The sequence below is a fragment of the Periophthalmus magnuspinnatus genome, chromosome 20 (assembly GCF_009829125.3).
Source record: "Periophthalmus magnuspinnatus isolate fPerMag1 chromosome 20, fPerMag1.2.pri, whole genome shotgun sequence".
Lineage (NCBI taxonomy): Eukaryota > Metazoa > Chordata > Actinopteri > Gobiiformes > Gobiidae > Periophthalmus > Periophthalmus magnuspinnatus.
This window is the reverse complement of record NC_047145.1, coordinates 9351432-9368318: the sequence shown is the minus strand read 5'-3', so window position 1 is coordinate 9368318 and position 16887 is coordinate 9351432. Positions and strand designations below refer to the sequence as shown.

Here is a 16887-nt window from a genome sequence, read left to right as displayed (position 1 = left end):
GTTGTGACCAGTCTGCTGCTGATAAAGAGTTCCCAGACAATGTGTTACTTGTGTAAGGCGAGACTGGATGTTGCTACAGCTGGTGGAGGAGCAGACACCTTGGCTCAAATCGAAGCAATAAGAAAGAAATAGGGGCCAAAGAGCGTGTACTGATCTTTAACTGTAGTGGTAGAAAAGTTATGCCCTGAACTTTTTGTCCTTCTCCGAAACTAGAAACAGGTGAGGAGTTGAGCAATGAATTTGTTACGTTTTGCTTTGTTGCTTTAGGCTACACTGATAATAGGGTCTTGTATATTTTCATTATCTTACTCTACTCATTTGCACCTTCTACCGTAGCAAAGATTAAGAAAAAACATCCCAATCTAGTAGTTTGCAATATTCCAGCTAAATAACAACATTCAAAACATGGACGGAGATGCTTATAGTTGCAAGTTCTTTTGGCCCATAGGCAGCAAGGGACACACAAAACAGCTCAATTACTCGTAAACCATTAACTACCTTGTGGTTTAATTAATATGCTGGCACCTGGAACACTCTCTCATTAGTGGTTGCGGTTAGTGTAACAGATTACACTGGAAAAATAGAGGTAGGCTCTTAATGAAATATTGAAGTGTGATTTAATGCCACAGTAACCGTTTTTGTCCAGTTTGTCATAGAATCATAGATAGGCATATATCATTTATTTATTTTTTGCTGATTAAATGTTACAAAAATGAGAGATTGGTTCCTGTGGATTGTTTTGTAACAGATATTTCTCTTGCTACTGTGGCCAATATTTGCTTCGGGCCAAAAGTTTGTTATGTTATAGTAAAGTTCACAAATTCACTTTTAACTTTTGTAAAAATAAGTCATAGTTATTGTGACAAGCCTAACTGAAGATACAGAATTGCCAATGCTTTTCCAAGATGTTTTTGTGGATCATTTTACCAGGCGAGAACATGCAAAAAACTGTAATGGAGTTTTCAATCTCACTTCTCTGATATGGAGTGCACCTTAACAACCTGAAGTATTATCGTACTGTCCTCACCAGCGATACAAATTCGCTACAAACCTATTGCTATAGCTCCTGGACTCCCATTCGAAAGAGAAAAGTAGAAAAGGCAAACGCTTAATGTGACTTGGCAGCTCTGTATCACCTCAGATCACTCCATCCAAGCAGCAAGACAAGTGAAGTCATCCATCTACGGCGCAGCAACCACCCCGGGGGAGCCAATTTCCACAGCCGCACACTGCCGATTCTGCCTCCCCTCGCTCCCAATCGCTCTCTCTCTCACCACTTGCCATAACATTTCACATAACGACCAAGTGACAAGCCACCCCACTCTTTCACTTCACCCCAGTCACCTCCCGTTAGCCCATTTCTGTTAGACAAATATGTTTCCGAGACTTATGCTAGCTGGGGGAAAGCGCGTCGGTTGAGAAATACGCTTGCGGTAACATGTCTGGCCGCACCTGAGGGTTTGAGGAGTCGTTATTCACGGTTTTGCTGTCAAATCCGACGCATTAGTGAGTGTAGGATCACGGAGGGGGATTGATGTTTTTACAGTAATTTGGGAAGCAAGAGAAAGTATGAAAAGAGGCGGTTGTAGATGCTGTGCCCAGAAGGAACATAGTTTGTGAGGGGAGTGGGATAAATGGGGCCACACACCTTTCGTACAGTACTGGAATATGAAAATATGACTCAGGAACTATGATTGTAATACCAATTCACGTGGGACTTTTAGTAAATTTTGTTCTTCATGGATGTTTGTGTACAGTATCAAGCTTCAAGTTGCGGGCTAGTTACACGCTAACCTGTTGCAAAGTGGTATTGTGACCATAACAACAAATTCTATGGAAGGAAAGTTGTATTGCTGGGTTTCACAAGACATTGCAACATTTTATAGGCTAATAATATTTAATACAGATGGTGAGCAGCTAAAATTAATATTGTTAAAATGTGTATTTCTTTTTTAACAGTAATACTTTTAGGCTGGTGCTAACAGGAAGGCAAAACTATAGGTTTCCAAAAGAAGTAAGTTCAGTAAGTTCTTGTTAACAGTTATTCAAATTATAATCTTTTAAAACCATAAACTGATTTAACTCACATTTCAGGACTGTCAACATTATTAAAAAGCAAAATTACTTTCCCTAACCCTGGCATTCGAGTATTCTACTATGAGTAGAGCTTGCACAGAGATTGTCAGATTCTGGGCACGCTTAGATTGGATAATTGGCCTTTGGATCTTGCAACCTGGCATGAGCTGGTGTTACAGGCAATTACGTCGCTTGGATTGCCGAAACTAGCTTTTTGCAGTCATTTCAGAAACCATTTAACCTCCCCATTCTCCAAACAGACAGTAAAGGTAGCTTGGGAGAGGAATCCCCAACTTAAACTCATTTAAACCCGACTCTTAACACCAGCATGCACACACGATACCTCTAGGCAGTTTAGACCACCCTCAACGCACAGTCACGCCGCGGTATGGAATTTCACATGCCAGATTGCACCCATTGCCTCTCATTCTCCGCGCTATACTCCCCGAACTGTTTTCCCCTCTTTCTACGCTCAAATGATTCAATTAAACCTCCCTTCAATAGCCAAGGGTTTGAAATACCAATTCCTTTGTGTGTGTGAGCGTACAGTATTTAAAACCATTAGCACCTGCTCGTCCTACGCGCCACCCCCAAGCCATGAGGTAATCGCATTCAGCGTTCAACGATATTGCAACTAGAGATAAACAGCAGCAAGTTTAGGGAGTTAAAATTGTTACGTAAGGCAAGGTAACTGCTGCAGGGAACACAAAAGCCAATGTTACGGAGCGCGGGCCAGGTCGATTTAATGAAAGTAAAAACCAGCCCACCTGTTCGACGAGTTTTAACCCGGGACCTCATTAGGAGACTGTTTTATTTCCGCCACATTAGCTGCACAATATGTTAGCTTGCACTCTGCTCCTTAACAACCGTGTCGGAGTACACCCACGATGAACAGTCAACCGCTACAGGACTCAAATAAATCCACGAAAAGTGATTAAAAAAAAGTCAAATTTCAGTGTTTTAGGGGGTTTGTAACGTTTGAAAATATTTTTTGGCTTTCTGGTCTGGCAGTTATAGGCCACTAGTTTGAGTTTTAACTGTTGAAATGAAGTGGAAGTGCACAATTTCCAAATGTTTGTTCGATGGTTTTTATTTAGTCTGAGTGGTTCAATGAAAGCTTGAGAAATAAAGTATGTTTTCATTTCATTGTTGCATCTGACTTAAAGCCACAGAGTGTAATTTTTTAGCCAAAAAAAAGACTTAAATACTATTACTGCGAGGGGGGCTTGCATTTCCACAAACCTGACTCTTATTTGGCTTGGAGGAATGACTTGGCTGTAATAAACCACAGTATTGCATGATGTATCTACCGTCATGGAGAATTTTTCGAAATATGGTTTTAATTTTCTATTTTTATTTCTATGAAGTTATTAACACTGTACCTAATTCCACTTGACAACTTTTTATGAAACCTATATACAAAAAAATGCAGGGCTACATTTAGAATAACTTTAGAACTGTTCAAACTATGTTACAAATATACAAATCCATAAATCTAAACTTACCGAGCACGTCTAACTGATGTCCCCTTTTGTCTTGTTCAGGTACGACTACGTTGAAGTCCGGGATGGCGTGGATGAGAGCGGTCAGCTGGTGGGCAAGTACTGTGGTAAAATCGCTCCATCGCCTGTGGTCTCCTCCGGAAACCAACTCTTCATCAAGTTTGTGTCAGACTATGAGACTCACGGAGCAGGGTTCTCCATACGCTACGAGATCTTCAAGACAGGTGAGTCGCTATGCTAGGTCAAAACCTTCATACAAACATGTAGGGCTGTAGTCCTTTAGTCATTTAGTGGATTAACTGGTTGAGTTATTTATTTTAAGGACTTATATGGGACAATTGTAGGAACAGCAGTTTAAGATTTGGAAGTGAACCATGAGTTTAACCTGCATTTTTACGTACAAATACAGTTTCCTTGTACTTCACTGTATAAATAGCTGTTTTTGCATGAACTCCCTTGCAGTTCTTCTTTTGTGAGCGCAGTTTTGATCAGATACACAGGCAAATTATAGAGATATTTAATAGATTTGAGACTCAACAAATAATTTCTTTAGTTGGCTAGAGCCCTACAAACGTGAGCTCAAGATGTTTTTTCGCCTTTTCATTCTCAAATATAAACACATTAGTGAAACCATGGGGTGAAAATTTGAAAGCACTTTCCATTCCAAGTTGGATCTACCACATACAGTGAACAATATGCTGCGCTATAAAAAGTGCGGAGGTATTTCTGATAATGGGTCTAGAAGGAGCATCTAATTTCATGCTTTGTTTGTGGCTTATTCAAAGCACCGGAGCATCAAATTATGCAATCGCAATATGGCAGGCAATATGCTCCGTTCAAAGCCCACGTATCACACTCCCATATGTTCCATAATTGTAGTGGTTATGATGTAGTGCGAATTATAACAATAAGCAAGTGCATCAATTTCCCAGCTTTCATTTAATAGTGTTCTATCAATACTTTTCCAACAGGCTTTGGCTTTTTGCCTGTTAACCATTGTGGGCTTCCGTTATAATGTATGTTACAAATGTGAGAATGATTAGAAAACATTAGCCAAGACTTGATGAGTTCAGCAATGTTAGCATCTTTATCTGTGCTAGCAAATCTGTGAGTAATGCTTGGCAAAATGTCTGCAGTTTTTGCTCAGTAAGATCCATAATCCAAAAACAAATTTCTCTCATGTGGCCTAGAGTAATCAAAAAATGCTTTGACAAATTATTGAGAGCATGTTATAATAACTCAGGGGCAATTAGCCTTAATAAAGCATTAACAAAGATTTAAAGAAGGGGTATTACACTTCTATGGGTTATTAATTGCTAACACATAACATATTTTGATCTCTCTCTCTTTGATGTTACCTATATTCACTAAAACAACCTATTCAAAATTTTCATAAGTTTCATTTTTGTTTTTGTCACTCCCTGAGTCCCCTGCACATTGCATTAGGTTTGTGAAGTTGTAGTGTATTGATTTGTGTCATGCGTTTGTTCATCTTAATTACCGGTAACTATTTGTTCAATATTAATAAAATCTGTGTTCATACTTTATTAAGCATATTAAAGTAAAGTTATCATATGGTGTTACCTTATTCATTGTGAGACCTTTTATAGCTGCAGTGTATATTTACCATACACATAATCTGAATCACTGAATCAAGATGCAACTGTTGTCAGAAACCCAAGTGAAAAGGCTAAGGTTATATAGCCTATGTCTCCCTTTTGTTTTCCTTCCTCGCTTTGTTTGCTCTGGACCTGGAATGAGGTGGAGGAGGACATCACATATCTAGACATCAGCTTGAGAGAAGACAGGTGCTACAAACCCCTTTTTCATTAATTACCTCCGCTCCAGTCTACGGGCCCCTGTGTGACCTCAGGAGACATGACGAATGGCCCCGCGAGGTCCCTCTTTTCCTTTTTAATCTGGCCCCAAGTGAACCTGCAGTGTGACGGTGCGTAGTTTTAGACAGCCAATCTGGATGGGAGGGTCGGCCGTTGCCAGCTGGTGTAGGGTCAATTTAGGAGATCAAAGCTATGCTCCACCCACAGAACATAAAGGCATTTACGCTAAAGCAGCTCATTGTGACTGATAGCACGAGTTCAATCCACTCTGTTTTCATGATTAGCTTATGTTTGTGTTGGAAATATTAGCATATAGTAGGGTGACCTTTTTTGGTTCTAAATCCTTTGCTAAAGCTATTGTATTGAGTATTTTACAATTCACAGTATCTGAAGAGTTGAAACTACAGTGTTAGCATGCACGTTAGCTATAGTTCATTCAGGTGGCAGCATTAGCATTTCCCTTTTGAATCTGGCCTTGAGTAAACCCTTATGATGAAGTCTACCAATCTGGATGAGGTGGGTCGACCATTGCCAGCTGGTGGAGGGCCTGTTTAGGAGATCAAAGCCGCACTCCACCCACGAAACATCCCAGCCTTTATGCTAAAGCAGCTCATTCCCTCTGATAGCCCTGGTTCAATCCTCTCCGTTTTCGTGATTAGCTTGGTATTTCCTAGGCACATCTATTAGGCGGGCTTCTAAATGAGCCGTGTAAGAGGTCCTGGGTTGATAGAGGAGGGAAAGTGCTGAACAGGCTCTACACTTCTAACTACGCTCTTAGCACTTTTCGAATCAGACCAAATGTTGCACAAACTAAAGTAGTGTCTCACAAGTGGAATATTTCCCACTTCTAACCACAGACTGTTATGAATTCATCCCATGCATTATTGATGTTAGCAAACAGTACATTTATGCGTTGTGCTGTGTGAGAGAGCCAGAAAGAATTCACTCCCACATTCTCAGTATAAATTCTATTGTGTCTTCATGATTGATTAAACCTGTGGCAATAAATAACAGCGTTCCAAAATGAATTTTAAGCTAGGATTGAAATGCATTTAGTCTTTGTTGAAGATGTACACCATTAGAAAGTGCCAGTTTGGCTAGCTATCTCTACGTCAAGCAAGCCAAGTTACAAGTCACATCTGTGGAGATACAACCCCTCTCACAAGAAAAATGCTTGTTTACTAGGTATTTTTTTGCAATAAATACACCTGTAATTGTAGCTCGTATACCATACTGTGGAAGATTGCAGGCAAAGCAATACATTTTCATACAGACTTACCAGAAAAGTTACATAATACATCTAAGAATTCTACCAATAATATTGTCATGCCTTCCCTATATTATGTCTGCCGGATGAGTCCCCTTTGGGTAGCTCCTTCCAGCTTTCTTCTATCATTCAAAGATCTCCATTGGGTTAGATGTTTCTCTAAATTGCCCCCATTTAATTAATCAGATAATGAATAGCAAAAACTCATCAGTGTTGCAATTACAGACTTCAAATATCTCGACTTGCATTGTATTCATAACCCAACGCAGTAGAAATCAATTGGGATTCTACTTCAAAATTGCTGGATTAAATCTTTTCTAAAAAAAAAAAAAAAAAAAAAAAAAAAATTTAAACCATCCATTTATCCTTTGCAAACAGTTGGAGGTTTTTAAGTACAAAACCGAAACAAAAAAGCTAATCTATATTGGAGAAAGGAATTTGCTCAGAAACGCCCAATATAAATTCAGCTATTTTCATTTGTCCTCCCTCAAAATACTTTAACCAGGCCATGTTTGCTTTGAATCTACTACATGTTTTGACTAGTGCAGCACGGACTGCCGCCAGAAACAGAACTCTGTGATCAATTAGCATCCCTGTTTGCTGAAGCGAGAGGGACGCGAGAGAGAGAGAGACGCATAAGCCACGAGATACGGCACGCTAGCTGATTAGCCCGGCTTATCAACAAGCGGAGTATTAGGGAAAACACTGCGTTGGCTAACACGTGTAGTGCTAATGATGATACACAGATGCTAGGATAACAAATAGCACTCTCACGCTCTCGTGCATGCCAATGAATGCAAAGAATAGGAGTTGTTTATCACGCCGATTACGGGCCCCGCGAGTTAACCTTTTGGGACCGCTACTGACTTTCAAGCTAAGGTCGCGCGCTTGATGAATGTAGCCACAAAATAAACACTTGTAAACATGACTATCCTTAGAGATCAGTCCAAACCATGGCACATGTTTGTTTTTGCAGGTTTAGCCACTTAAACCATGTAAATACACGTTAGCGTGCGCCAACAAGATGGACTAGAATCTGGAAACTGTCTAATTGGAGGAGAACAGGTTGTTTGGCGGCTTCTATGTGGCCACTTGTACAACTGCCTGCTTCCTCTTTCACTCTCGACTCTCACCGCTCCTCCATCCCATCCTGGCGTCTTAATTAGCATGGGCTATTTATTTTATAGCCCGCAAATTGGCAGTCTTGCTTGAATGGCTGAAGTCTGGCAGGAGGGAGAAGAGTGATGGCAGGGATAGAAGGATGTAGAAGCTAAAGGGAAGATTAGCTAACGGGATTGTGTATATCAACATTACAGCTAAAGGCAAACACGGCTTAAAGGCTACTTCATTAGCAAGAGGCAGGCTAGGTTAAGGTTCTGATGCTAACCTTAGTGTATTATGACATTACATTTGATGGAACATTGCTCGTTGATTAGCGATCTGTAATAAAATACAAATGTTTCAAGCTAGTTATTGCATTACATTGAAATGGTAATCAAGACAGGAAGAGACCATGCCAATTATGTGCATTATTATGGTCATTAAGTCAATCAAACTTTAATCATAGCAACAGGTGAACCAAAGTGCTTTCAATTTAGCAGTAGTGTTGTCATGCTACTAAAATTTCAAACTTGATTTCGATACTAAGGAATGGACTTGATACTCAATACTGACTCTACAAACGCTTAAGAACATGTAGCATATGTTAGCTTAAGCTTCGATAAGAGGAAAACTCACATCAAGTTTCATGTTTTGCCTACGTAAAAAAAGCTATGTAGTGTCATATCTTCTTCTATATTTGTTTTCGAACTTGCTTTGTGTTGCGCTGCAGGAATTAGCTGGTATCTTCCCTCCGATCTTAAGTGTTTGATATCTCTCCACTTAAGCGAACATTTACGCAGCATATGTTTTCTTTTAGCAGCTTTGCTCAGAGCCACATCAAGGCTGGCTGAGGGCCCATTGAAGAACTAAGCAAGCAGACATAGAGACAGATAGACCCCTTCTCTCTCCCTCTCTCTCTTTTTCCCAAATGACTCAGTGCCTTGGAATATTTTTTTGTTGTGATGCGGGCACTATTAGTCCCTGGCACACACCTGTACAAACAACCCTGTCGTAGCCTGTTAGCTAGCGCCAGGGGCCCGGCATAGGGAGACGGCACGCCCCGATGCCATAGGTCACATCTGGCACAGAGCCCGGCTGTCATCACAAAGTGCCTTCATGGAAACCTTAGACAACAAATCTCTTTTAAGGAGGGACCCCCACCTACACCATTAGCGGCGTGTGTCATCATCCGCGGGACCCCTTTAAGGGCCTTGTTTTTCAAGCTGGGGCCTTGGTACATTAGGGAACTCTACTGTCCTCACACAGAATTTGGATGTTTTTCAGCTTTTTTATTGACAATTTGTAGCTGCAAAGTAAAGATACGGAGGAAAGGCAGAGAAAACAAAATGCAAAATGAAAACAAAATATTATTATTATTATTATTATTATTATTATTATTATTAAAACAAAATGCCACGGTGAAAAAACGTATTTAAAAAAAAAAAAGAGTACTGAATATTTATACTTGAAGCCACAGTATGTAACTTTTTAGCCATAAAAGCACTGGAGAACAAATATTTCCCAAATAGGCTAGGCTATTTAAGAAAGCATATTTTGATTGATATTCTAATTAAAATAACCATAAAGAAGATACATTTTTAAAATACTATGATGTAATTTACATTTTAACAGCCTAAATCGAGGATATCTGATAATTTAAATAGTTTATTCATTTTTTTTTTTTTTTTTGCCAAGCAGCTGCCTATGTTAGAATACGCAGAATGTGCCTATGTCATTTTACAGGCAAAAATGATACACCAGACTGAGATGCCAGATGCCCTTCTTCTAAAAATCAATCATATTTCTTTTTATAATTGGAGAAGGCAATGCAACAGAAGTGTCTTGCCCTGTGAGACAATAACAGCAATCTTCAGATCAGGTTCAAACCCGCGACTATGGGGTTAATGGGCAAATGTTCAACCTACTTTTCCGCCAAATTAAAGTTTTCAAATGTAAAATAAGTTCCTCCGTCATTGTATAGGCAAAAAAGCGACAACAGCTTTAAAATCTTTCTTCCTTTTCTTTGTGTATGAAAGGTTCGGTTGGATAGCTAACCTCATGCTGACTCAAAATAATGTCCAACCGGCTTCTGCTAGCTAGGCGACATATTTCAGTACAAGGTCTGAAAGGGACCCCGGGATTACCTTAGCCTGAAACCTTAGCCAGCAATTTTCTTTCAAGGATAGCCACCCCATCTACTCCACCTACCAGGGCTGTGTCATCACGTCTGAATGGACTTAGGGTAAGGGAGGGGGCTAGTACGATAAGCGCTGTGTCACTAGTAATGTCTTAAAGTACCCTTCGCCTATTTGGTCTGCCCGCCTTCCCATCTGTCCCTGCGAGTCTCCGCGTTAATGTTTGAAAGAGTTAATTTTCTACCGGCGATTGACCCCTATGTTAGCCGAGGAGAATGTGGAATCTTGATGGTCGTAATGGCTCCTAATGTAAAGAGCGGCTTTGCTAGCTTTGCAGAAGTGAGCTAATGATCGGCCTGAGTGTGACATGGAACATAAACATTGATGATTGACATAACAGGCCAAAAACAACACCTTTCGGGCCCTGTTTGGCTACGGACGCTAATACCAGAACCGTGCGACAGTGTTAAATGGATGGAAAAATGAGCGTAAATAGCTAGAGGTCGTCACTTTAAATGCCTGCTCCTTGGCACAATGTTATTCTTATGATTAAGACGACGGAGAACTCTCTGCAATGGCTTAATGGAGTCACTGAGAACAAGACGTTTGATATTTGCTTATGATTTGTAATAAATCTTCAATGCTTACAAAAGATTGAAATCTGAGTGCTATTAAAAAAAAAAACATTTGGCTTCCGATTACTTCTTCACTGAAGCGAATGAGTTTGTTTACAATTTTGGCTTATCACTCTATGCAGGTTTATTTCTTAAAACCAGATGCCCTTCCGGTGAATTTAACTATATTTATGTTGTGACTGGTGTGGGAAATGTAGCTTAAATGTTTTGCCCAGTGACATAAGGGCAGGCATTCAGATCAGGTTTGAACTGGTGATCGTCCGGTAAATGAGCAAATACTCAACCCACTGTGCCACTCACACACCATAGTTTAGATTTATAACTAGTTTTATGTATCTCCAAAAAAAACAAACATCAAAAGTGGAATGCATCTCAAATGTCCTCATGTAGTCAATCATCTTTATTTTGCAACTGGAGAAGAAAATGTAACTGAAGTGTCTTGCCCAGTGGCACAGCAAACCACTCACCATCTGATTAATGGGTGAACACTCAACCCACTGTGCCACTTAAACGCCCAAAGTCATCCAACACGGAATGTATCAACCATATTAATTTTGTATTTGGAGCGGGCAGTTTAGCTATCTGTAAGTGTGTTGCCCAGTGACACTATAACAGCAAGGTTCGAATCTCCAAAAAAGTGATAAATATATGCTAAAACTTGGCCCTGGCCTCAGTTTACTTGTCTGGTTAAACTGCACCAAAATGAATCAGAGTTGACGTTTGTTTACCGGTTCATCTTAAACCCACATACAAAAGAATCCATTACAGCGTGTTGTGAGCACAGGTTGCAGTGGAAATGTTATGCGCTCAAGGTTGCGTCTCTCTTTCCCTGGGCCGCTTCCTGTCGTAAATCCAGCTCTTTGTTTAAAAGCAGTGTTAGCCGGGGAGCGCCGGGGTGCACTGTGGTCAAGCTATTCATTTTATCAGAATGACAAATGTGTGGGATTTGGTGAGAGTACATCTACTGCTATTTTTACTATGTGGAAGAGGTTGCTTTTAATCGTGCGTTTTTTGGAGAAACATTTGTTGATTTGTGGTTAAGATCTGAGAAGAAATGTAGAACTAAAACCGTTGCCCTTACGCTGACTTTATCTGAAACCAAAGTTGCTCTTCCATATGTTTAAAGATACACTGTAGTCTGTATATTTGCTTAAAGGTACAGTATGTAACTTTCAGGAGGTGGCATGTCACTTGCATGATTCAGTGGAAATAGAAAGTTAAAACCATACTTCGGAACATTCGTCTTGAGAGATATTATAGCCAAATGAACAACATTTCCAGGTTTGTGGAGATGCAAGCCCGCTCACAGGAAGGATGTATGCTTTTCAGTGCAATAAACGCAACCAAAATGAAAACAAAAAACAAAAAAAAACATGCTTTTCTTTTTGTCTGTTTTTGGGTTAAAAGTTACATACTGTGGCTTTTTTACAAGTCTTTTACATTACTCAAAAATACAGTGGGAAAAAAATCATTCTTATGGTGAGTGTGATGTCCTCTCCACAGATATGACGTAGATCACATGTGTCAAACTCAAGGCCCGCGAGCCAAATGTGGCCCTCCACATCCTTTTATGAGGCCCTCGACAGTGTAAATTAAATGGTATGATGATCTGAAAATGTCATTTTACCAGGAGATACGCAGTTACTCAGCCATATTTTTACATCTAGGCAAATTCATATGCAATATTTGTAACTGGAATAAGTAATAAATACAGAACAGTGAATTAACTAATTAAAAAAGTAGTAAAATTTTACATCTGCCCTTTGAGAGCAGCCATTTTGCTGATGTGGCCCTCGGTGAAAATGCGTTTGACATCGCTGACCTAGATCTTGTCCTGCTTGGCTCCATTGAGATAGAGAAGTTTAATGCTGTACATGGAACATCCAAAGCAAATGTATAACAAGCAAGGCCCTCTTCTAGAAAAGTTACACAGTGTACCTTTAAAGTCAATTAACCTTTACCAGACCATTTGAGCGCTCAAACTTTGCCCCTTACAAACTTGGGAAATTGTTTAAGTTCTATACTGTTTTGAAAATAAAATACCCGATTCCCTCCATTCTAAGTTCAACATTTTTACACTTTCCGCTGCGGTCTGGTGGAATAATTGAACCGTCACCTTATATAATCCATTGGCTAAAAACGATGACAGCTGAAGTTAAGTGGAAAACTGCATGGGTCTGGGCACAATGCCGTTCTATGAGTCCACACCAACGCTTGATATTTGACAGGTTTAGTTAAAAAAAGGCACCGATTTTAAAAAACACAAATCTGTTACGGTCAAATGCTGAGTGGAGATAAGGTGCAGGGGAAGCTGATGAAACGTCTAAGCCAATGTCCACAGGAAGGCTGACCTGGTGTGCACTTACAGAACAGGGGGGTAGGCGTCAAGCTTTTTACCCCAAATGTGGTTGACAAGGATGGATAGGATTAGGAGGGAGTGCATCTGAGGTAGTGTTCAGGAGGGATGTTTTGGGGACAAAGTCAGAGGGTGGGCTAGGATGGTTGGACGTGTAGAGAGGAGGGACAGTGACATGGTGCAGATGGGGGGGACAGTGAATATATGGTGTAGATGAGGGACAGTGAGAAGTAAGGCTTGAGGTTAGCTAAGGTTTTGTTCCTGTAGTAACATTTTCGTCTGCATTTGACCCATCCTTCAATGCCACTGTCAGGTTTGGACCCATCTCCAGATCTTGAGCTAGGCCCGCTATTGTGCATGTTTTGGGTTGATGAGGGAAATCGAAGTACCCAGATGTAACTAGAGTTGTGAAAAGTATTGAAAATCAGATACTAATTGACACTAAAACTCATATCGAAATGTAGATACGTTGAGCAAGTATCGATACTTAGCAAAAGACAAAGTTTAACTCTGTCAACTGGATAAATTGTGAAAAGACTGAAGACGTTTTGCCGGTCATCCAAGATGCTTCTTTTGACTGCAGCAAAACGTCTTCTCTCTTACAGCGATTTGTCCAGTTGACAGATTTAAACTTCGTCTTTTGCTATGGATCAGACCTGGACGACTGAGGGATTACACAGATAAGTATCGATACTGCAAAAAAAAATCACATTAGCAGAAAAATGTGAACTTTCCTGAACAGTTTTAGCATCATTTTGAGCTGTATGAATGTGAATGAATAAGAATTAGTATATGAAAATTACACTGTGTTACTAAAAAAGACCTGTGCTACCTTGGAATTCAACCCAGAAGTTTCTTGCTGTGCCACTAGCCACTCAACCACCATGGCACCTTAAGCAGACATAAGCAGAAGCAGAATTAAAACTACTTTGATAACGACATGTACATGTAACTGAGTAAATGAAACATACTTTAGTACATTGCACATGGGGTTTTGCGGGTCGCTTTTTCAGCCAAATGGTCCTATATTTGTAGAGGTATAGCAGAGAACTGTCAACCACAAGATCGCTCGTTCTCTCACCAGTATACGTCCATTTTAGAAGGAGGTAAATATGATGCGGAGCTGTGAAATTAATGCTCGCTGTCGCTCTGAAAACCTCACTTAACCGTTGCACAAAATGTCAACTCGCCTCAGTCTCCAAAACTGTGGCTTTCAATCTTTAAGGAGAGTGCTTCCCCGGTGCCTTCATTCACTCCGGCCACGGACACACTCAAGTGGGGCCTTGATGGTGCTTTGGTAGAAAAAAAAAAACAGTTTGCCACATGTATTTAAGCCTCCGTGATGGTGTGATGGTCGACGGTAGCGTGGCGGCTCGATCCAGCGATAACTCCCCGCAATTTGGCTCTGGATTGGCCCCATCTGTGCCCATCACGGCAGCTGTCAGACGCCCATGAAAATGACGTTACCCTGAGCAAATTACTGCCACTAATGGTACCAGATAATTGCTTTGAATGACAGTAGTCGACCATTTTTTTTCCTTCGTTCGATTTTTATTTTTTGTGAAGTCAGCCTTGCTCAAACTTTCACAATTGAGCCTGAAAAACTGCTATAAATTTGGATCAATTTTCGTTGTTAAAACTTTCTTTGAGATGTTTGGCTTTAAATGTAGCTGTATTCATGGAGTCACGGGTCAGATCTGTGGAGAGATGATCCTGCTTCCAATAAGAACACAAGTATTTTAGGGTATTTTTGGCCATTAAAATACTGCTGATTCAAGGTAGATCAATACCATCACCATAGAGACAAGCAGATGGAATAGTAGTAGTAGTAGTAGTAGTAGTTGTGATAGTAGCTATGCAGTAGTAGCAGCAGCCCCAGCAGTATTAGTAGTACTTTTTATTTTCAGAAAACTTTTAATGAAAGGTGAAATTTATGACGTTTTTATGACCAATTTATTACCAAAATAAATACATGCTAATGAAGTTCCTGTATTGTTTTGGTTAACACAAAGCTGATGGGATGGGCCTGCCTTGTATCCCATTTAGTAGATACGGTGGAGATGAGTTGGCAAGACGAAGGGACTTGTTTTATAGATGGTGACAGCTCAATTTGTGGTGTCCATTTTTCAAAGTCAGCAAAACTGTAGCCACACGAGCAATATATGAAATGGAATGGTGATCTGACGTGGTTCTATAGTGTTCTTAATGTGGAAAAATACATTCGTTTACATTGAATATGACATGTTGATTCTACAAATTGTCACTATGAACTAAAACTAAAATCCTCCAATACATTGTTTTCCATATTATTTCAAAGTTGCACTGTGTAACTTTTTCTATTGGGGCTGTCTGTTACCTGCTTGTCTGGAGGTTATTTCTGTACCTGGAAAGTCCCATAATATGACATTAAACTTGGGGAAAAAAAGAAAAAAAGACATGCATTGTTACTGACATTGTTACTAAGAGCCAGCTCGCGAGTCCATAGATCTGACCTGTAACTTGCACCCCAATTTTCCATGTATTTGAGCAAAATGTGTCTTGCCTCAGTACAGATATATTGTATAAGCAGCTCTTGAGGTCGAAATAAGTCAGCTGTGTACTGTCTGCTTATAATTATTAAGCATTTACTGTCAAGGAATCAGGAAGTGTGCTGTTAGTATGCTAGTTCTTGTTAGCTTTACCGTGCTAGCAAACTCTGGCTTCTGAAAGTTGTGCTCATAAACTAATCGCGGTGAATAATTAGGATGCTCAGAATGCACAGGAATGAGGAATAACTTTGTACCACTGCAAACCGAACTATAGTTTTGTTTGTCATGTTTTCAGGTACAGCGCCTTTAATGTGCTCAACAAGAAGTCTGTGGCGTTATTGGCGCACTTACTTTACATATTATAAGAATCTCACTTTCTCAAAATACCCATCACGTACTTGTACTTATCATATCCATCTCTCCTGTCAGATAACATATGGCTTCCCATCAACCATCACTCATTCTCCCATCATACCGCGGTGCTTTACGAGGCTAGCCAAAGTGGTTCTCGTAGCATTGAATATGTTAGCACTCCTCATTAGCTTAAAGGCACCTCTCGCGGGAGCTGTGAATAAATATTTGGACTTGTCCCTGGTGTAAAATGCTGTGTTTAAGTATCTGCCGTCGTGCTTGTTGATGTATCTCCTCTCATCACCGGTGCAATTTCACTCAAGCACCTCTCGTGTGCCTGGCAGACAACCATTTTTTAGCACGAATCAAGGCTGTTGTTTATTCGTGATTGCGGTAGTCATCAATGTGCATTCTCACGCTCCAGAGTTGTCAAAAAGTATTGACTTTTAGTTCAAGATGTTACACGTAATCCCAATGCAATCCACTATATTAGTGTAAAGAAGAAAACAAAGTTGTAACTGTAAGATTGCAATATTTCTTTTTTTTTCAGTTGATTTGACACTAAAGTCTAAATTACGCCAAAAATTCCAAAACCTGCCAGGGAGCAAATGCTCAGGTCATGTTGGCACAACCTTATATTCATTTTTGAGCTTTAACTCTCATGTTAAAACTACAAAACACTTTTTGTAGAATCTAAAACAAAACAATCTATTTAAACACAGCTTGAATTGTAAGTCTCTGCACGTGCTGGCTATAGACTGTGTACCTATATACTACCCACTCTTACAAAAGTCCATAGACCAAAGACCCAAAGGACAAAACTAGACACACAGCATGAAACTATGTAGACACAAAAGCACTAGAAACCACAATGTAAAAGACTTCTGTAGTGAAAAACTAGGTGAACCAGGTTTTCATTTGGGGACTTTAAAAAGTATAAAAAGCTAAAAAAAAAAGTATAGATTTGAAAATCTGGAAACCAGATAATCAACAGATTCTGGCAGACATTTTTTTTCTTTTTGTTTTTGCACAAATCAAGGCTACTGTTTATTCGTGATTGCACTAGTCATCAATGTGCATTCTCACGCTCCAGATGTT

The 16887-nt window shown here is 39.9% G+C and overlaps 1 protein-coding gene across 2 annotated transcripts in view; it reads left to right on the top strand.

Annotated features, from left to right (window-relative positions):
* nrp1a (neuropilin 1a) overlaps nucleotides 1-16887 on the top strand; it is a 125417-nt gene that overhangs the window by 37815 nt on the left and 70715 nt on the right. For both annotated transcript variants that reach the window (XM_033985773.2, XM_033985774.2), the window contains exon 4: nucleotides 3621-3802. In XM_033985773.2, coding sequence (XP_033841664.1) covers nucleotides 3621-3802 — 182 coding nt within the window. The remainder of the gene's footprint in view (nucleotides 1-3620; nucleotides 3803-16887) is intronic.